The 23,391-nt window shown below is 40.3% G+C and overlaps 1 protein-coding gene across 1 annotated transcript in view; it reads left to right on the forward strand.

The window, feature by feature from the left end:
- Positions 1–23,391, forward strand: part of CA4 (carbonic anhydrase 4) — a 125,383-nt gene that overhangs the window by 27,725 nt on the left and 74,267 nt on the right. The window contains exons 5-8 of the mRNA XM_073615244.1: positions 667–768; positions 7,505–7,571; positions 14,151–14,314; positions 16,790–16,892. Of these exons, the coding sequence (XP_073471345.1) occupies positions 667–768; positions 7,505–7,571; positions 14,151–14,314; positions 16,790–16,892 (436 nt within the window). The remainder of the gene's footprint in view (positions 1–666; positions 769–7,504; positions 7,572–14,150; positions 14,315–16,789; positions 16,893–23,391) is intronic.

Below are 23,391 nucleotides of genomic sequence, written 5' to 3' on the forward strand. Positions count from 1 at the left end.
TCAGTTCCTTTTTTATGCTTTCTTTCTTCTATTTTTATCTGGTGATCGAGACAGTAATTTGGTTGTTTTTCAAAAGATCAAGCTCACGTGCAGTTACAGCGATGAGACAAACCATTACCACTGACAGGGGTGCTTCCAATGATCAGCTTTTATTTATTTATGGAAAACCTTTATCCCAAATAGAAAGCAGTTTGCTGTAACTGATTGAATTATTAGCTGGAGTTCACCTTCAATTTGTTAGTAACTCTGCTAGTACATCTAACACTCCCCTTCCCCCAGACTGACAATGCTGCTGTCCAAATATGCCCCATGTGCTCCATCATCCAGAGCGTAGGCACTGTAATGCAGGGGGTGTGTTACCAGTCAGATCACCATGGAAAAAGAGGGGGAAAAAAGCTTCAAAAGGAAAACGAATGCAGCCACCACATTTAATTTGATTGGTAAGCTGCAATGTATTACATTGTTGGTTTTGGGCTTAATACTGCTTTACGGCATACAATAGTTTTTAATCTTATAGTCACTGCAGTTTTCCTTTGAATGTTTATATAAATATTGGAAGCTTTTTGCTCACAAAAAAGAAATAAAGACATTTTGTAGCATTAGCTCTATAAGTGAAATTAATACAATACAATAAAATACTAAATCCATGTTGTCTCTGTGATTTAGCTTCATATAGTTCACAGCAAAACGGCCAACAGCCGGTCATCCTCTGGTGGAGAAACTACTGGGAGTGGAAGAACAATTGCTGTGCTTGGATTCTTTATTGAAGTAAGTTTGATATATATAAATTATTCTGATGTATACTGTTTGTGGTTCCTAATGTATCAAGCATGTGTACATTCAGATATAAAAAACTGCAATTCCTTTTATTGAAAACTCAATAAACAATTGATTAATGCTGGCCATACACTATACGAAAAATCATTCAAACCCATTTTAGAAAAATGAACATTCGGCCGTGATAGCAAACAATAGTGCCATCATGTAATGACCGATAAATCATTTGTTTATGGACATAAATGTATCAATTTTTTGTTTGTATTTTCACATACACCTAGTGCAAACAGTTTGGACGAAAAACACATTAAAGGGGTTGTAAACCCTCGTGTTTTTTTTTTAAAAATAACAAACATATCATACTTACCTCCACTGCGCAGTTCATTTTGCACAGTGTGGCCCGAACCTCGTCTTCTGGGGTCCCCTGGTGGCACTCGAGGCTCCTCCTTGCATCCATCAGTAAACCCCCTGGGGGAAGCGCTCTCCCTGGGGGTTACCTTGCGAGTCCAGAATTTGCGTGCATAGACACAGAATGCCGGACTCTGCCCCGCCCCCCGGCACCCGCGTCATTGTATTTGATTGACAGCAGCGGGAGCCAATGGCTGCGCTGCTATCGATCTATCCAATCAAGAGCCGAGAACAGGGCCGGGCAGAGAGGTACAGCGTGTCTCCACCGAGGGAAGGAACGGGCTCATGTGAGTAAAACGAGGGGCTAGGGGCCGGTCAGTGTCAGAAGTTTTTTCACCTTAATGCATAGGATGCATTAAGGTGAAAAAACACGAGGGTTTACAACCCCTTTAATCTTTCAATTTATTGTTCAATCAGCAGAAAATTTCCAAACTTGTCCTTCATTTTTTTTGGCTCAAAAACATCCCAACCAATTACCGATTTGTGGCCATTAACTGGCCTTAAAACGAACAAACTGTCTAAATGACCGAATTTCGGCCAATTTTTCGTATAGCGTATGGCCAGCATTAGATGCATAAGTAAAAACTGATCTCTGTGATGGTGCTATACTTGCCAGTCACTCAAGAAGACCCTTGCAAGTCCTCTAGAAAATGTTGTGCTTTGACTTTACTAGCAAATAAGACAGAATAATGGTCAGGACAGTGGCTAAATGGTTAGTAGGTCAGCCTAGCAGCACTAGGGTTGTTGGTTTGATTCTCAACCATGACACTACCTGCCTGGAGTTTGCATGTTCTCCTTGTGCCTGCGTGGGTTTCCTCCCACACTTCAAAGACATGCCAGTATATTAATTGTCTCCTGTCTAAATTTGCCCTAGTGTATGTATTAATGTGAGTTAGGGACCTTAGACTGTAAGCTCCTTGAGAGCACGGACTGATAGGAATGTACCATATATCTGTAAAGCAGGGTATAAATTGTTGGCACTATATAAATACCTGTAGTAAATAAATAATCTTTTGCAGAAGCTAATCTATTGCTGACTGCTATAGTTGGTATGTATGGTAGAATTAACCTACATTTAAGTAAGGATGAGATAACTCAATTTGAGATATTCAATTCCTAGATAGTAGATGTTTTGTTCTGTTGGACCTTATTTGCCCTTTTTTTACAATACTATGTAACATGGCACATTTCCCCTTCTTGAGAAATAGAATACTGGGTAAAAAGCTGGCATTTTTATTTCAAGAGGGCTGTCAAATGTGCAAGCGCATGCTGGATTGGTACCAGTCTGTATGCTGTTAACACCTATTTTAAAGAGGAAGGGGAACCAGACTATTCCACACTTCTGGTGGACAAGAAAGTACAGTGGAAATATAGATTTTTGTTGGCAACTTATCTGAGGATAGGTACTTTTGGCCATTCCTTGCCCTGATAATTTGATAGCTGATCATTTCTATCCCTTATGAATTCACAGGGCTAGATTTATATCTTCTTCCTCCTTTGGTACCTCTCTTCTACTACCCCTTCTATCCCACTGGCACAGTTTTCCAACTCTGCATCAGTACATCTAAAACCTACCACTGGACAAATAGGAAAAGCTGTTGTACACAGAACTGGAGCAGGCAAGCTGTAAATACACAATGCTATTACAAAAATGCACAGGTTGTTCAGGGGCAATAGCAAGAACCCAGTTGGATGGCACTGGCAGGCAATGTAGCAGTCTGGAACCTTTAGTTTTAAACATGAGATTGTGTTTCTGACTGTGATTGGCTGGATGCCCCCTACAGAAGTCGCAGTACTGGAAATCTAGGCTGACAAATGGAACCTCTAATTAACATACCAGCTTGAGGTGAAGAAGAAATTGAAAGAATTCCTACAAGCCCACTTTACCTTGGTGCCAAAACCAGTTTAAGACGTAATGAATGATACCTGAAAATCTCTGCCCATTTTCATTTTGAATATAGCTAATATCTTTGCAAACATTTAACAGTCCATTTAGCAACAAGATAACCCCTTCCTTATCTCTTCAGACTTCTTTAGATGTGGGTTCATACCATCACTTCAGCTAACAGATAATAGATGCATCCTTGATATAATTTCCCATACCAGAACCACAATAACCCCAGTTCTGATACTCAACCTAGACAGCTATGTTTTCAACACTATCAGAGGGGGGATTTATGGAACATGTTCTCCCTAAACATGGACTTTCTGGCAGCTTCATTAAAACCTTATAAGCAACTTACAGTAATGCCGCGTACACACGATCGCACATTCCGACAACAAAAATCCATGTTTTTTTTCCGACGGATGTTGGCTCAAACTTGTCTTGCATACACACGGTCACACAAATCTTGTCGGAAATTCCGAACATCAAGAATGCGGTGATGTACAACACGTACGACGAGCCGAGAAAAATGAAGTTCAATAGCCAGTGCGGCTCTACTGCTTGATTCAGAGCATTTGTGGAATTTTGTGCGTTGGAATTGTGTAGACACGATCGGAATTTCCGACAACGGATTTTGTTGTCGGAAAATTTGAGATCCAGGCCTCAAATTTTGTTTGTTTGAAATTCCAACAGCAAATGTCCAATGGAGCCTACACACGGTCCGAATTTCCGACAACAAGCTCCCATCGAACATTTGTTGTCGGAAATTCCAACCGTGTGTACGGGTCATAACTCTTTTGCCCAACTGAAATTTAATTCACAACTCTCCTCACCCTTTATGATATACCAGGCAGGGGTGCCCCCTTTCCCCATCAATCTTTACTATTGCTACTAATACTACTACTACAACACACTTTGATCCCAGTATCTCAGTTTTTATATGTCAAATTGCTGAATACCAAATAAGTATGCAAGCTTATAATATCCTGTTTACCCTTACTCAACCCCAAATAAGCCTCCCAACATTATTTTCACACCTAACCAATTTCTCCTCAATATCAGGACTTTCACATTAACAGTCAAAATTCACTGCCAAAGGGCACTAACCCTGAACATTCCCTATGAAATTTAAACACTTCTGGAACAGAACTGCAACTTCACCTGCCACCAAAACAGCCTAAAGTATTTGGTTATAATTAGAACTGGGGGAGTGGTCCAGATATTGTATATTGGGTTAAGTTACATTGGGTTACATACTAAGTGTAGTAAAAATGGTGATCCTACCCAAAAATCTGTTTTCTATTTAGAACTCTACTCATCGAAATTCCCGAATCCTATATCATTTAACTCAAAAAACTATAATATCAATTTGAAAAGACAAGGGCCTCAAAGTGAGGAAAAGCACTCTTTATCAGCAGCCAACACAGCCAGAAGGCTTGAATTACACACATTTTTGGTGCTATTACTGGGCAGCTCACATTAGCCAAAAAAGGTCCTGGGCATTCTCATCCTTCCTTATTCCCTGGGTGCATTTTGAATTCCAAACAATCTACCCTATCTGTATACTGTCATTCCTTTGTGGAGACAGCATCTTCCACCCACCACCAGCAAATTGATTACATTTTCCTTAGCTCTATGGTTCCGAATAGAAACATAACCACCAGCCCCAATAAAGTATCTTTTGTGCCTCTTTTTGGAAATCATAGAATTTAAATCTGGGGCTTTTAGATGATGGAATTTACAAAAGGCAAAATGAAGACCTCTGGAGGCAAAATATCCCCTTCTTTTTTCTCATCCATAGGAACAATGTGGTTAATGGATATGCCCAAATAAAACATTTTATTTCTCTGTCCTAAGAGGTTATGTTAGTTAATTCACTAACTACAGTGCCTTGAAAAAGTATTCATACCTTTTGAAATTTTCCACATTTAGCATATTACAACCAAAAACATAAATGTATTTTATTGGGATTTTAATTGTGAAGTGGAAGGAAAATCATAAATGGTTTTCCAAATCTTTTACAAAAAAATATCTGAAAAGTGTGGCGTACATTTGTATTCAGCCCCCTTTACTCTGATACCCCTAACAAAAATCTAGTGGAACCAATGCCTTCAGAAGTCACCTAATTACTAAATAAATACCACTGTTCTGTAAAGTCCTCAGAGGTTTGTTAGAGAACCTTAGTGAACAAACAGCATCATGAAGGCCAAGGAACACACCAGATCAGGAATAAAGTTGTGGTCAGGGATAAAGTTGTAGAGAAGTTTAAAGCAGGGTTAGATTATAAAAAAATATCCTAAGCTTTAAACATTTCACGAAGCACTGTTCAATCCATCATCTGACAATGGAAAGAGTATGGCACAACTGCAAACCTACCAAGACATGGCCGTCCACCTAAACTGACAGGCCGGGCAAGGAGAGCATTAATTAATGAAGCAGCCAAGAGGCCTATGGTAACTCTGGAGGAGCTGCAGAGATCCACTGCTCAGGTGGGAGAATCTGTCCACAGGACAACTATTAGTCGTGCACTCAACAAATCTGGCCTTTATGGAAGAGTGGCAAGAAGAAAGCCATTGTTAAAAGAAAGCCATAAGCAGTCTTGTTTGCAGTTTGTGAGAAGCCATGTGAGGGACAAAGCAAACATGTGGAAGAAGATGCTCTGGTCAGATAAGAACAAAATTAAACTTTTTGGCCTAAAACGCTATGTGTGATGGAAAACTAACACTGCACACCACCCTGAACACACCATCCCCACTGTGAAACATGGTGGTGGCAGCATCATGTTGTGGGAATGCTTTTCTTCAGCAGGGACAGGAAAGCTGGACATAGTTGATGGGAAGATGGATGGAGCCAAATACAGGGCAATTTTAGAAGAAAACCTGTTAGAGTCTGCAAAAGACTTGAGACTGGGGCGGAGGTTCACCTTCCAGCAGGACAATGACCCTAAACATACAGCCAGAGCTACAATGGAATGGTTTAGATCAAAGCATATTAATGTGTTAGCATGGCCCAGTCAGAGTCCAGATCTAAATCCAATTGAGAATCTGTGGCAAGACTTGAAAATTGCTGTTCACAGACGCTCTCCATCCAATCTGACAAAAATGTCACTCTGTAGATGTGCAAAGCTGGTAGAGACATATCCAAAAAGACTTGCAGCTGTAATTGCAGCAAAAGGTGGTTCTACAAAGTATTGACTCAGGGGGGCTGAATACAAGTGCACGCCCTTAATATTGCATAATTAAAATCTTGCAAAATAACCTCAAAGAAGGCTCACACAAACTAAGTAGGGCATTCACAAATCTCTGGTCTGAATGCTTCAGGAGCTGCACAAGTTACTTCTTACCATATTTGGTGGTGATGACCACCCATTTCTGAGCCCCAATATTTCAATAGCTGTCCAGGTAGGTGGTAAACAGATAAAACCAGTATCATGGACAGCATTGTTAAAAGTGATTTCTCCTGGGCTACCTAAGCTACAAAGAAAGTTTAAGGCTCATACACACGATCAGACTTTCCGACGGGAAATGTTCGATGTCAGGCTGTTGGGGGTAAGTCCGACCGTGTGTATGCTCCATCGGACAATTGTTGTCAGACTTTCCGCCAACAAATGTTGGCTAGCAGGTTCTCAAATTTTCCATTGTTGTTGGCCAACATTTGTGTGGCCGTGTGTATGCAAGATAAGTTTGGGCCAATGGCCTTCGGACAAAATTCCATGGTTTTGTTGACCAACAATCTGATCGTGTGTACGAGGCTTTAGGCTCTTCTTATTGGCAGCGACTAATTAAACAAAATAATGGAAGAAAACCAAGCTACCTTGTTGATACATGATAAAATCACCAAAATTTATCCTGACTAATGCATCCTGAGCATACTGTCTGATGCTCAACTTAAATTTTTAGAAATCTGGATACCCTGGATACAACACAAACATTCATTTCTTTAAAAATTGCATACATTGCATTGCAATGCCTTGACCCATGACCTAAATCCCACAAAATATGAAAACTCTTCCCACTTTGCCAGCTGGCCTATAGATTCCATCTGTCTGCTTTAATTACCTCCCATGGGAACTGCTTCGCAGATATGAAAGTTTAAACCTTAACCAATTCTGTTCTTATTCTATTGGCACTGTTTCAAATATTATAATGCTATGATTTTCATGAAACAAATTAAATTTACTTGGAGAATTCTTCCTGGTTTTTGTATTCTGCCCCCCCCCCCCACCTTTAACCTTTATTTACTTATCTGTAATTCCCAGTTCCCCCTCAGCATTAATAAAACCAGTTGAACAAAATTAGACATACTAGAGTTTATTAATGTTTTAATACTTAAGATCATAGAAAGGGATTTGCGAAATGTTTGACTAAACTTATTAGAAAAAGAAATGTTTTGGTTAACAAAATATATTTCTACATTTTTTCATTTTCTTTACAGGAAACGACTGTTAACAATGCCAAGTATGACAGTATAATTGCAGCACTAGATAAAATCAGAGCAACGGGTATGACACAATTGATTAATAGACTTTAAGTATTAAGTTTATGATTATTATAACTAGTGTGCAAAATGTGTAACTCGGTTGATTATTTTTAATTTAATGCTTGAAATAAGAGACATATGCCTAGTGTACTTACATCACATTCAGCCATCAGTACTTTATAAAGACATATTATTCATTGTGCATATGTGGTGCATATTCATAAAGCAGTAAATGTGACATTCTGCAAACATTAACTACAGGTGAATTATTCACATTCATTTAAAACACATGTGTCAGAAAGATACACCTGCAGTGAATATTTGGTGAATGTCACATTGACTGTTCGCATAATATACCTAGTTAAGAAAGCATCCGCTTTTTATTTACAGGAAGAGTCAATATTTGCATATAAATTCAACTGATGGACTTGCTGATTGTTGTTTTTTATATAATTTTAGCTTCATTTTGCATGCATATGCTCAGTTTAAATGAACGAGACTTGTAGCAGGTTTACTTTAAAGCCCAATAGGACCATCCTAAATTATTACCATAATGCAGTCAGGCTGCATACATACAGTATAATTCTTTACAAATTATAAGGCTAGACATTAACTCCTTTACAACAGCGTTATACATACAGTGCTATGCTGTAAGAATGCTTTCAAAAATATATATTTTAATTGTTTATTTTTTTCAATTTACAAAATGCAAAGTGAGCGAACAGAAGAAAAATCTAAATCAAATCAACATGTGCGTGACTACCCTTTGGCTTCAAAACAGCATCAGTTCTTACACTTGCACACTATGAACACTTGCACAAAGTCAGGGATTTTGTAGGATTAGAGTCAGGTGTATGATTAATCAATTATGCCAAGCAGGTGCTAATGATCATGAATTTCAAATGTAGCTTGAAACACAGTCATTAACTGAAACACAAACAGCTTTGTAGGAGGCTTAAAGTGACTGTAAAGGTTCTTTTTTTTTTTAATAACAAACATGTCATACTTACCTGCTCTGTGCGAGGATTTTGCCCAAAGTGGGTCCGATCCTCCTTTTCTGGGGTCCTCCGGCAGCGCTCCTGGCTTCTCTCCTTCATTGAGTGCCCCCACGGAGAGCCGCTTTCCATTAGGGTACTCGCAGCCCTGTTGCCGTGTCACTGGATTTGATTGACAGCAGCTGCTCCTGCTGCTGTCACTCTGACCAATGAGGACCCGAGACAGCGGCTGGAGCTGCTGGGCTCATTTTTGTCACTGGAACGATCGGGTTCAGGTAAGAAAAAGGGAGGCTCTGGGTGGCAGCTGCAGCGCAGAAGGTTTTTACCTTAATGCATAAAATGCATTAAGGTGAAAAACCTTGAGACTTTAAAACTCCTTTAAAACTGGATGAGGAACAGCCAAACTCTGCTACTAACGTGAGGTTGTGGAAGATCGTTTCATGCCACACACCATGGCAAGACTAAGCACAGCAATAAGACACAAGGTAGTTATAATGCATCAGCAATGTCTCTCCAAGGCAAAGAATACAAAGCAGACTGGGGATTTAGAATGTGCTGTTCAAGCTCTTTTGAAGAAGCACAAGGAAACGGGTAACGTTGAGGACTGTAGATGCAGTGGTTTTCCATGGAAATTTAATGCAGTAGACACATCATGCTTACTTTCCTTCAACATTGGAAGATGTTCAGTAGTGCCATCAGTACAGAACTGACAGAAACCAGTGGGACCCAGGTACACCCATCTACTGTCCGGAGATGTCTGGCAAGAAGTGGTCTTCATGGAAGAATTGTGGCCAAAAAGCCATACCTCCAATGTGACTCAACTATGCACAAAAAACATAGGAACTGGGGTGAAGAAAAATAGCAGCAGGTTGTCTGGATTAATGAGTCAAACTTTGCAGGCAACAGTGAGGCACGGTGAAGGTTCCTTGCAAGTTTTGGACTGCATTTCTAGAGTTGGAGATTAGGTCAGGATCAATGGTATCTTCAATGCTGACAAATACAGGTAGATACTTATTCATCATGCCATACCATCAGTTAGGCATGTGATTGGCCCCAAATTTATTATGCAGCACGACAATGACCTTAAACATATAGCCAATGAGCTATATTCAGCTCAAAGAAGAACAAGGAGTCCTGGAAGTGAAGGTTTGGCCCCTACAGAGCCCTGATCTCAACGTCATTGATTCTGTCTGGGATTACATGAAGAGATAGAAGGATCTGAGGAAGCCTACATCCACATAAAATCTGTGGTTAGTTCTCCAAGACTTTTGAAACAACCAACCTGCCGAGTTCCTCCAAAAACTGTGTGCAAGTGTACCTAGAAGATTGATGCTGTTTTGAAGGCAAAGGGTGGTCACACAAATATTCATTTGATTTGGATTACCCTTCTGTTCATTTATTTATTGTTAATTGATAAAAAAATAAACTATTAACACTTCTACAGCATTTTTCTACACCTGCCTAAAATGTTTGCATAATAATCTACATACAGAGACAGGTGGGTGGCCTTAATGCCCATCCACGGCATATATGCATTACTGTCATGTGTCTGGGGTGCGCTTAATCAGCGCTCTCGTGACTGTGACTGGGCTGCCACAGACAGCTCAGGGTCAACTACTGATAATCAAGAGCCAGTAGGTGTGGCTCCCAATGATGTCAGCACTGTGCAGCCAATCACAGTGCGGCAAGATTGAGAGCCCTGCCTACAAGATCTGGGCATCACAGACAATTTAAAATGCCAGCTGTGGATAGCATAAAGGGATTAATTATACCACACAACATCCAATAATACAGTTAAAACATAATTTTCATTAGTCAGTCACCATAATAAATTAAAGTATAAATAAAGACCAAACTGTTTTTTTTTTTAGTTTGGATAGAGTGGAGAGGAATTATAAAATCTGTCAGATTTTTATTTGTGTCTGTGCTCCCGTCAAGGAGATTTACCCTCTCTATTTGTCATGTTTACCATTATCATTGAAAACAAAAGTAAAAGAAAATCACAAGTTTTTTGGTTATCCCTAGAACAGTAATAGAGGGCAAACATTTCAATGGTGACACTAGTCCTGGTAACCCTAGTGGCAACCAGGTATTCTAATAATTTGGAGGGATTTCATCTCACTTCCTATTGTGGCTATGGGACCGGAAGTGAAGGAAAATCTCCCCAATGGGACACAGGTGTCAAAAAAATTTGACAGGGGTAATAAACGTTCTCCAAAATCAAAATAAGGTTTTGCCTTTAGTTCTAATTTAAAAGCATACATGCCCAATGTTGCTGCAGCAAAGATTAAAATACCTTGTGCTAGCAAACTGCTAGAGAGCCAGACCTCTGCTCAATACAAACCGCAGAGGTGCAGGTCTCCTTGGGTCCTCCACACCCACTGCCCAACTGCCCAACCACAAGCGGCAGGGGGTGTGTCTGACCACTGGAGATCTGAACCTCTGCGATCTGTGCTAAGCAAAGGTTTGGCTCTGTAACGGTTTGCTGGCATGGGGTATTTTAACCCTTGCTGCAGTAAATAGTAATGCTAAAAAATAAAAATAGCACTTATTTAATGCTGTTTATGCAACCTGACTGCATTAAAGTGATACAATAGGAAGGTTCAGTTTGGCTTCAATTACTTCAATTTCTGATAAAGTGGAAACATCTGTTTACATGTTACAATATGCTGTAATTGTGATGTTTTTTTAAAGTCTTTTTTTTACCTTTGTAACTTCTGCATCAGGTTTAACAGCCATACATTATAAAAAGATTGGTTTGCTTATGGTTAATTTCTAGGGAACTTGTCATTTACACTTTGAAGGTTTTTCTTTTTTCACTTTAATTGTATAAAGGAAAATACCATTCTGCCTCGGCTATAAAGCTCAATGCCATCTCAGTGCCTTGGTTGGACCCACAATAAAATAAATAGATAAAGATGTGGTACCTTTCAACTAAATCAAAAAAGCAGCAGTGTAAGGTCACTAGAGTCATCAAGTATGATTCTCAGAAGGGGACATCTCCTGCAGAATAATCCTCCCAACCAAGAGTGTTTTCTTTTCCTGCACATAAAATTTAGTTCTACTGAAAAAGACCCTTGACACAATTTTGGCTTGCTTTGTGTATGTTGCCAAACCTATCTGCCAAGAAAGAAACAAACATGCCTTGGTCAATTACATACAATGCAAAGATTTTAGAATAATTCATTGCACAGTCCCACCTGCTGTCATTTGTGTTGGAACACAGCATACCAAGACATTTTCAAGCTTTGTGCACTGGTGCACAGTCATGTTGGAACAGAACGGGGCCATCCCCAAACTGTTCCCACAAAGTTCCCCTCACTGGAACTAAGGGGTCAAGCCCAACCCCTGAAAAACAACCCCACACCATAATCCCACCTCCACCAAATTATTTGGACCAGTGCACAAAGCAAGGTCCATAAAGACATGGATGAGCGAGTCTGGGGTGGAGGGAATTGACTGGCCTGCACAAAGTCCTGACCTAAACCCGATAGAACACCTTTGGGATGAATTAGAGTGGAGACTACAAGCCAGGCCTTCTTGTCCAACATCAGTGCTTAACCTCACAAATGCGCTTCTGGAAGAATAGTCAAACATACCCATAGACACACTCCTAAACCTTGTGGACAGCCTTCCCAGAAGAGTTGAAGCTGTTATAGCTGCAGAGTGGGCCAACCCAATATTGAACCATACCGACTAAGACTGGGATGCCTTTAAAATTCATGTAAGTGTAAAGGCAGGTGTCTCAATGCTTTTAACAATATAGTGTGTGTGTGTATATATATATATATATATATATATATATATATATATATATATATATATATATATATATAACAATATAGTGTGTATATATATATATATATATATATACACACACACACACAGTATATACTGTATATTTGAGTCAAATAAAGTTGTCTTTTAAAGTGGTTCTAAGGGCAGAACATTTTTACCTTAATGCGTCCCCTTCACACCTGTATCCTGTCTCGATCCAGTGCTGTGCCCATCTGCAGTGGCGCTGGTCTCTCTCTCCTTATAGGACAGAGAGGCAGCAGCAGGAGCCAATGTCAACCAGCATGCAGCCGAGGTGGGAGTAAGCCCTCAGGTGCACCCCCACACAAAGCAGCTTCTTGTATTGGCACACTAAGAAGAAGAGGTGCCTAGAGCGCCACGGGGGACCCCAGAAGAGAAAGTTCTGGACCACTCTGTGCAGTACCATAGCAGGGATGTACAACACGTTTGTTATTAACCACATCCCGCCGGCCTATAGCAAAATTACGGCCGGGCAGTGACTCTCCTGTTTGACTGGACATCATATGACATCCAGAAGAACAAGCCGCTCGTGTGCAGCGATCAGTAGTGCGGTGTATCGCTCCGGCACACCGCATCTCCGATCACGGTAAAGAACCTATGACATACCAGCCAAGCAGTACCAGTTATCGGCATTCCTCTGTTCACTGCTGACAGGGCGTGAGTAGAGGAGAGCCGATAAGTGGCTCTCCTGATAGGGGGGTCTGTACTGATAATTAGTGCTTTGATTATCAATGCAGCCCCATCAGCAATGCCCACCTGTGATGGCAATCAGTGCCTATCAGTAATGCCTGTCAGTGCCTCATCATCATTGCTGCCTATCAGTGCCGCCTATCATTGACGCCCATCAGTGCCACCTTTTAGTGCCCATCGGTGCTGCCTATCAGTGCCCATCAGTGCTGCATATCAGTGCCGACTTGCCGCCTATCAGTGCCCATCAGTGCTGCATATTAGTGCCTCCTCATCAGTGCCCATCAGTGCCGCCCCATCAGTGCCTGTCAGTGCAGCCTCATCAGTGCCCATCAGTGAAGGAGAGAACTACTTATTTACAAAATTTTATAACAGAAACAAAAAAAAAACGTTTTTTCCCCCAATATTTTCGACCTTTTTTCATTTGTTTAGCAAAAAATAAAAAACCCAGGGGTGATCAAATACCACCAAAAGAAAGCTCTATTTGTTTGAAAAAAAATTATAAAATGTATTTCATTTCATTTAGTAACATGTGCCATCCAGGGCCATAAACCGCCCAGATCAGCATATTTCTGTGGTGGGTACGAGATGGTGTGTGCGATCTGCTGCAGCCTGCACATATCAATGGCAGGCTGACAGGCTCTGCAATTGTCCACATTTAAAAGCTCATGGAGCAATTACCTGCGGCAAAGGACCGATGAGCGGCCCTGGATGGCAACTGTCTGCGTGAAGGGCTGCTCACCTGTCCCTAACTGCATGTAATGATCCCTCCTTGTGAAACTACATGTGAAAAGCCATGGACAGTGTCAGCTCATCATTGATTTGTGCAGGCTTTCTATCAACTTCTGAACATATACACCTGGTTGTACCCGCTGCTAGAAATACAATGATCTGGGGGGGGGGTCTCTGGTGGTGAATCAATCATTTAAAAACCATGCACCTGGTAGATTCACCTGCAATGTGTGTTTGCTGAATGTACTGTATATATTACAACAAGTTTGATTCTGCTGACCTGGATTTTTTAGTTAATTCAAGCATAAATATTCTACAACATACTTTCCATGATGTTCACATAAACTGTGTTTTTTTTTTTTATATATTAGGCACCAACACAACTGTTTCCGGAGTGAAATTACAAGAGCTGATTCCAGAAGAAAAATATCTAGAACATTTCTATAGATATGATGGTTCTCTCACTACTCCTACATGTGATGAAACAGTCACCTGGACTGTGTTTCCTGAAACAATAAAGCTAGGGACATCCCAGGTACTTAGTTTTATTAAAATCTCTCTCTCTCTCCCCCTTTCTTTTTCTCTATTTCCCTCTCTCTATTGTCTACTATAAGATCTGTTAATAGTAAGCCTGCATTCACACTAGTGTAGCGTGTGAATGCAAGCAAAATCAAGCGTTTCTGTATGCATTCACAAGACCGTCAAAAAACTTGTGTTCCACATGCAGCGTCGTTTATTGTTAATGGCACCCCACACATGCTAAGCAAGAAGTGCATTTTCGCATGCACAAGAACAAACAACAGTTCTAGAAAAACATGCAGTTAAAATGTGCTAAGCTCAAAAAGGTGCATGAGCTTTCTTGCTGTGTTTGTTACTTGTAGGGCAGCCCATTGAAATGAATAGCCTACCCTATGAACGAAGTGCAACAACACACAAAAACCATGCATATGCACGACAACTAATATAATAGCACAGCAGAGAACAAAGGGGCACCAGACTAAGTGCAGCATTTAAAACCAAAAATTTAATAAAAAGGACAAATGGCAACTCACAAGATAGCTGAGTGATACAGGTGTAGTATATACAAAGTGGGAACATCTGTCTAGAAGCCTCTCAAGCATTGCAGCTGTGGCATGTGTACAACTTTGAACGGCTGCATGCCTTTCTTTAAGTGGACGGTCAGGGGAGGGGGGTAAAACCAATAACTTTGCATTCAGGGCATTTGTTCCTGAAAGCTTAAGACCCTAGTGGCCAGTTCACACAGGAACACGCTGTCCCTCTTTCACTGTGTTCTGGTGTGAACTGGCCCTTAATGCGATAACCATTCGGTTGAGTGCCCAGCCACTGTGTATTTAGGTCTGTCATAGATTTTGACAGGCTGCTGGCAGTGGGACTGACTCTGCACCCATACCTGAGGCCAAGGCACACAAAAATGTCAGGTTTCGATGCTGATGGGCTATATGTGCAGAGTGCTAGTTTTTTTTATACAAATCATGGTGAAGTTATGTACAAATGGAAAAATGTTTGAAAGCTTCATTTTAACACAGGAGCAACTGCACAGAGTGATACTGCACTGAAAGCCTAGCTCCACTGCTGGTTAAAAATAATTTCAATATCAGCATTTCCATTCTAAATAAGTATTTGCAGCATCCAGTCAGAGCAATATTGAGATTGCCTGGCTCCCCTGGCTCCATGCATAAGTGTCAGATGTAAACAAAACTGTCCCAAAAACCACTACTGATCCTTTGGAAAAGACAGCATTTAACGGATCATCCTGTTTAATATTTTGCCTGTTGCTGGCCCTTCACTGTTTTGGACTAAAACAAATAACAGGGTGAAATAGACAAGGTATTTTACTAGTACTTGAGCAAACACCTATTTTGGGAACAGATGTCTTGTTTTTCAGACTTGTGCAGACTGTTTTAATGGATAAGTCCACTTATCCTTGTATGCCCTCTCCACCCCCTGACTAGCAAATACTCAGCGCTCTTCTGCCTGTTTTCCTTGCAGGGAATATTACTGTTACAGGTTCAGAAAACTTTTTCCAACTGCTATTGTTTTCACTTTGAAAAGAAATGTCTGTGGCAGAGGTGACTGTGCCTGATTTAGGTAGTGTTGATTGCCCCCACAATACCCCACTTACTAATGAATTATTACTTTCAGTTGACTGATTCTTCTGAAAGTAAAAGCAGAACCTACACTGTTTCAGTCTACTCTGCAATACTGTGATTCAGCTTCACATTTGTCAAAAGCTTATATTAGCATTCCAGGGAAAAAAGACGCAGCGTAGGTACAAGAATCAGTATAGAACCTCCCTATCTACGTAAAAACTGAACAATAAAAATGATTAATCACTAAACATTATGTCGGCTCACATTTTAAACTATGAAAATATTTTAAAATTACTTAAAAAAAACTACTTAAATACTTTAAAAAATTAAACCCATTGTTGGAAGAGTAATGCCGTGTACACACGAGCGGAATGTCCGACAGAAAAAGTCCGACGGGAGCTTTTCATCGTATATTCCGATCATGTGTATGCCCCATCGGACTCCTTACGTCGAAAATTCTGACGGACCTAAAAAGAGAACATGTTCTACATTTTTCCGACGGAACCAATACCTATCGTTAAAACCGATTGTCTGTATGCTGTTCCGATGTACCAAAAACGCAGACGCATGCTCTGAAGCAAGTACGAGACGGAAGCTATTGGCTACTGGCTATTGAACGTCCTTTTTCTAGTCCCGTCGTACGTGTTGTACGTCACCCTGTTCTGGATGGTTGGAATTTGGTGTGACAGTGTGTATGCAAGACAGCTTTAGCGGAATTCCGTCGGAACTCCGTCGGAAAAACCTCAAAGTTTATTCCAACGGGAAAACCAGTCGTCTGTACAGGGCATTACTCCCAATTTTCGTCTGTAGCACTTGTTGTAGATCAGCTCATTGTAACCTCACTTTATATATGATAATGTGTTTGAATCACATTGAACCTTTCGCCTTTCTTTCTACAGCTGAAAGCATTCTACACAAAACTTAATTACTCGGCAGATGCTGTCATGGTGGAGAACTTCAGACCAATACAAGAACTGGGAAATAGAACAGTCTATACCTCTGGTGTGGAAGCAGTATTGTCTCACAGCAGATATTTGCTACTCTCGTTGATTGTGGCATATGTAGCATCAACATCTTAATCGATGCTTGTTTAAGGGTGTAAATTACACTGATTTAGTACTGTTAAACATTGATTGGTATATTAGAGTGGATCTGTAGCTAATGCACTTTGAACATGGTCATTATATGGTCTTGAGTCGCATTTCTTAAACCAGGGATCCATGGAAACCTTGGGTTTCTTCAGAGGTTTCTAGAGGTTCCTTTAGCAATGGTCAATTTCTGACTTACAGATAGGTAACCACTGACACCATTGGTCTCTTTAGCTATATGTTAGGAGGGATTTTTTCCAATGACCACAAATATGAGGAGCATTCTTCCCACTGACCATCACACCATACCATGATCTGTTGGTATAGTAATTATTAGCAGGGACCAAAAAGTTATTTCAAGGGTTCCTCCTTGTTAAAAAGAATGAGAAATCTGGTCTAGAGCGACACTTCAGGGAATAATGCTTTATACGTTTCTAGTCATAGCAGGCCATTTTTGCAGTGCATTGGCAAAAGCTCCACTCTTAGTATAACTGAAATGAAATTAATTATTAGGAACAGTACACATTAGTATTTATTTACAAAACAGTGCAATGAGGATATGGAAAATGCAGTAACCCATTGCAACCAATATGATTTCTGTTTAATATAATAAGCCAATGGCAATTAAAATGTATTTATAAATTGTGCTGCTATTGGTTACTGCATTAAGGTAATTGATATTTGTCTTATTTAATAAGCCAGTCTTTATGTTGATTTCACAAGTTACAGTAGAGATACATTTTTAAAATAATCAAACTATTAGTCATTGAAATACATCACTGCTCCATAAATAATAGAAAATAGCATGCATCAAGCTGGATTTGCTCTATAGTATTGTAATAATGTATCTTTTTTTATTATTGTTCAAAAATACCTCCTAAGCCATTGGTTGTTAACTATGAGATACAAGAGCCTCAACTCTGGCCCTTGATGTCACTAAGGGGCTGCACATAATATTCCTTATATGTAATGTTACAGAGGGCTGTCATAGATTGCTGGATTGCATTTATTCGAGGAAATGGTCAGAGACTGTAAATAAGCTATAGATGTGGTTGAAGATGAAGTCAGGCAAACAATGAGGGCATGTCACATGAGACACCCTCTTGAACCTGGTAACTAAAAACATTTCAAGTGCAGATTTAAGCACCCAGGTATGCACATCTCTTTCAGAATGCCATATATTCGTGTATACAAGGATTGACCAAGTCAAAAAATTGGCAGACTTTGTGGGCACACAATGAGAGGCAAAATCAATAAAAAAAAGTATACATTTTATTACAGCATAATTAAAATTACAAAAAACATATAACCAACATACAAACAGCATCCTGTATGGACACAGTTACCAGTTACCCAATGATGCAATTGCAGAGGGCTGGATCTAAGGTACAGAAATTGATGTCATAATGTATCAAAGTAGGAGAAGAGTATCTGATCCAGTAATGCCTCCAAAAACTTGCTAGTCGAGGCCTTTTTGGAGGCATTACTGGATCAGAAATTCTCCTACTTTGACCAATTTTTTGACTTGGTCAATCCTTGTATATATATATTTTGGATGTTGGCATGGTGGGGGTCCTCCTTAGCCATATATTCGTGTAACTGTTTCTAACTCACATTGTAATGAACAAGCCCTACAACAATAATACCCCATACACACGGTCGGATTTTCCGATGGAAAATGTCCGATCGGAGCGTGTTGTCGGAAATTCTGACCATGTGTGGGCTCCATCGGACATTTTCCATCCGATTTTCCGACACACAAAGTTTGAGAGCAGGCTATAAAATTTTACGACAACAAAATCCGTTGTCGGAAATTCCGATCATGTGTACACAAATCCGACGGACAAAGTGCCACGCATGCTCAGAATAATTAAAGAGATGAAAGCTATTGACCACTGCCCCGTTTATAGTCCCGACGTACGTGTTTTACGTCACCGCGTTTAGAACGATCGGATTTCCCAACAACTTTGTGTGACCATGTGTATGCAAGACAAGTTTGAGCCGTCGGAAAAAATCCTAGGATTTTGTTGTCGGAATGTTGGAACAAAGTCCGACCGTGTGTACGGGGCATAAGAATGCATTAGGTAATTTAAGAGAAACAACTATAAATATACTGTATGTTAAAACTAAACTTTAATCTTCTTATATTTTGCCTTCCCTGGTACCTCCTCATCAACATGCCAATGAAATGTTTACAAAAAATTTCCATTTTCATGACATACTTTATTTTAGACATTATCACTAGGCTTCTATGCTTCTCTATGCAATGCAGTCCCAATGCAAATAATAGACTGGCTCTTAGGAGGAGTTTTGCAAATATTAAAATGCTTTGGCAGGTAGGTGTTAGTCTGGAGAAGTGGGAATGCCTACGAATGCTGCATTTGGATGCAGACTGCTCTATGTAAGGCTACTTGCACACAGGGCAAACACAGCCAGGAGTCAGCCTGCTTAGCGGGGTATCTGTCTGCTGATCCCCGCTGAGCAGAGCAGGTACAGACACAGCCCACTTTCCTCTATGGACGGTACCACCTGTCCTTTTACACCCAACTGCCTTTGAAATGGAAATAGATCCCCATCCTTCTGTTTTTAGCGGATTGGATGGGACTGGATGTTGGCGCTTTATAGCAGACAATGGACAGTCCGCCTGAAAAACTGACTGGCGGACCCGATCTTTCCACTTGTGTGAAAGGGGCCTAATGCACACATGTGATGCTAAGCCACCATGATTGAACTTAACTCGATTGAATGAAAGGGTTGGGCCAGGGACAGTAAAGCTGTGGAGGAAAAAGCAGAAGATGCTGGATGTCCTCTATCCAAGAAATGTAGTTGGCTTTCTCTAATCCGCTGAAACTTTTACTGCACACTGTGATAAACTCACAATAATCATTGAAATCAGAGTAAACTATTTCAGTGCAGGAGAAAAGACTGTGTAACTGTGCAAGAGTGAAGGTAAATTTAGCTTTAATGTATTATATGCTACGTCTAATGAAAGTTATATTATGTATGTTTCTATCTTCACACTATAATTGTAGGTTTATTTAATTTAAGTAAGATATACCTTATACAAAAACAGTTCTTTGAATTCTATGCCTAAATGGTTGTTTTAATTACATTACCACAAATATATTTTTTATATTGTAACGTTGTGTCAGTGTATGTTGTACATAGCTCTATTTACAGAAACACAGTTTGAAATATTGTGAATTTGTAATAACGGAAACACAGGTTGAAATATTGTGAATTATTTTCTAATAACAGAAACACAGGTTGAAATATTGTTAATTTCAATTAATGGAAACACAGGGTGAAATATTGTGAATTTCTGCCACATTGTATCTTTACATGAAAATATCTAAATACACTATACTCAGTCAACCAATTTAGTTTGCATAGGTTTGGCAAGTAAAACAATAATAGTGGGCATTATTAACCTGAAGTCTGGACCCTGGGGCAGTAGATACTTAAGGCTAGTACACACAGGCCGAATATCAGACAGCAGCCAGTCCGACAGAAGCCGGTCGAGCAGCATGACCGAAAAAGTTCTACAAATCGGCATTCAAACAGCGCTCTCAACCAATGGCTGAGAGTGCTGACCAGTGTATTTTTGGCGGGAGGGCTGCCCCCCTGTCAGAAAACACTAGTTCAGCGGAGGAGATCACTGTACTATCATAGCATAGCTAGTACAGCAGCTCCCCCTGAGCTATAATTCAGCAGTATTTCTGTCCTCTAGCCTGGAGAATATCATACTTTTTCAATATACAATCTTTACTTAAGAGGCAACACTAATAGCTCTCAAAAGTAATAGTCAGAGGACAATATATAATGTATATATAACATCTTAAAATAACATGTTAATGATGTTCCTGTATGACTGAATGGCAATGAGGAGAGGTATGTGTAGTAGTCACATGTAAAATGAAAGCTTATCAACAACTGTGCTAAAGGAGGTAATGTGAGACTCTGGAGCTGATGATTTGTATTATATGAGGGCATTAGTGGGTAGCATAAGGTAACTAAAGAGTAAAAACACTGGTGGTTATAGACCAGAAGAACTGGTATGCTCCTTCATTTGTGCTGGATTTAGGTGGAGTGTGGGTGTGGGGTTGGAGGAAGTGTTGTAGTATTGGAATGGAGTAAGGGAAGAAGCGAGGAGGGGTAAGGGGCAAGGGCCTGGCCGTACCACATAAAGGAACAAAGAGAAGTAAAGAAGAAAGAAAACAAAAAAGGGAGAGGGTGGGGTATGGAAGATAGATAAGAGTGCGGAATGCAAAATGTCCAGTATGGGTGCTAGTTTGGGCAAATCCTGGAGTCAGCGTTGTTATAGGACTCCCGGTGTTACCCCCCTGTTGGTGGCCCTGCCAGCAGATTTAACTGAGCCCAGGCATGGTTCATCCCCTTGGCCCAGTATGTTTGTGTAGTGTAAATTCTCCAAACAGGGTCCAGTAAGGGTTAAGTGTACTGTGGACCACCTGGAAGGGGTGGTCATGGGCACAGTTCACTTGTAGGTTTATTATGATTCACTTCAGTGTGAATGCAGACCAAGCCTTGGCACAGAACTCTCCATGTTAGCATAGCACTAGGGATAGGGTCAGCATAGTACTAGAGATTAGGTTTAGCATAGTACTAGGGTTAGGGATAACCCTAATCCCAAACCCTAGTACTTTGGTAACCCTAATCCCTAGTGCTATGCTAACCCTAATCACTAATACAATGCTAACCCTAATCCCTAGTACTCTGCTAAACCTAATCCCTAGTACTATGCTAACTCTAATTCTATGCTAACCCTAATCCCTAGTACTATGCTAACCCTAATCCCTAGTGCTATGCTAACATTAATCCCTAATACTATGCTAACCTTAATCCCTAATACTATGCTAACCTTAATCCCTAGCACTATGCTAACCCTAATCCCTAGTACTATGTTAACCCTATTCCCTAGTACTATGCTAACCCTATTCCCTAGTGCTATGCTAACCCTTTCCCTAATGCTATGCTAACCCTAATCCCTAATACTATGCTAACCTTAATCGCTAATATTATGATAACCCTATACCCAGTACTATGCTAACTCTAATCTCTAGTACTATGCTTACATAACTGTTATCCTACCACTATGCTAATCATAGCCAAGGAGTATGCTAATCATTTTACCCAAACCAGTTACAGACCAAACAAGAATTACCACTTATGTAGGATAGCTCATCTAAGTATAATTTCTGAAACTTTTCCGGGTTAACTTTCAAATCCTGGTATTATAAAATGAATCATCCTCTTGAGGAGTGTGACTGCAATGTGGGATGAACCCAATATCTACGTTGCTACCTCCGTTTAAGAAGACGCTCCCAATATAGCAGCACAAAAATCAATGCTGAAAACTCCATGTTTTTCCTTCACAAAATTTAAGGAAGTAACAAGAAAGTGCTGTAAAGGGAAGGGGGGGGCTCAAACCTAATGCCAACGCTTCAAAACCGCCCCGTACATTGCACTAATTATAACGCAATGCACCAAAACCGCAGCAAATATTCTCAATTAATGCATAGGCTTTTTACTGGCAGTTTTGATGCAAACCAGTGAGAATGTGCCCTAAATGAATGCCCAGTTATTTTGGAAAGGAAAAAACGTATTTAAAAGAATAAACCTTAATTAGCGCAGTGCTGCTTATGCTCACAGTCCTCCTCTCTATAGTGGTAATATAATAAACAATCAAAGTAACATAATACCTTACATCATGCTAACCAGTAGACACTCTAAAAGGAGTTACTTAAAGTGATTGTAAAGGCAGAAGGCTTTTTATCCTAATGCATTCTCTGCATTAAGATAAAAAGCCTTCTGTGTGCAGCAGCCCCCTCAGCCCCCCTAATACTTACCTGAGCTCCAACTAGATCCAGCGATGTTGCACGAGAGACTTGTCCGGGACTCCCCTCCTCATTGGCTGAGACAGCAGCGCCATTGGCTCCCACTACTGTCAATCAAAGTCAGTCAGCCAATGAGGAGATAAAGGGGCAGAGCTGGGCCGTAGCTCCGTGTCTGACTGGACACACAAAGCTGCGGCTCGGCTCAGGTGCCCCCATAGCAAGTTGCTTGCTATGGGGGTACTCAGCAGGAGGGAGGTGCCAAGAGCACCGAACAGGGACCCAGAGAAGAGGAGGATCTGGGCTGCTCTGTGCAAAACCACTACACAGAGCAGTTGAGAATAACATGTTTGTTATTTTTAACTAAAAAAAAAATAGACTTTAGTATCACTTTAATTGTGCAACAAGTTCACTCACCATAAAACACTCCACCGTGCTGAAAATAAAACATCCATCCACTCTAATCCACTCTACCGTGCTAGAAAATAAATGTCCTAATATTGTCACTCAAAGAAAAACATGTTCAGAGCAAATCTTTTAGAGAATAAATGTGCATCAATT

This window comes from Aquarana catesbeiana, linkage group LG02 (assembly GCF_042186555.1).
Source record: "Aquarana catesbeiana isolate 2022-GZ linkage group LG02, ASM4218655v1, whole genome shotgun sequence".
Lineage (NCBI taxonomy): Eukaryota > Metazoa > Chordata > Amphibia > Anura > Ranidae > Aquarana > Aquarana catesbeiana.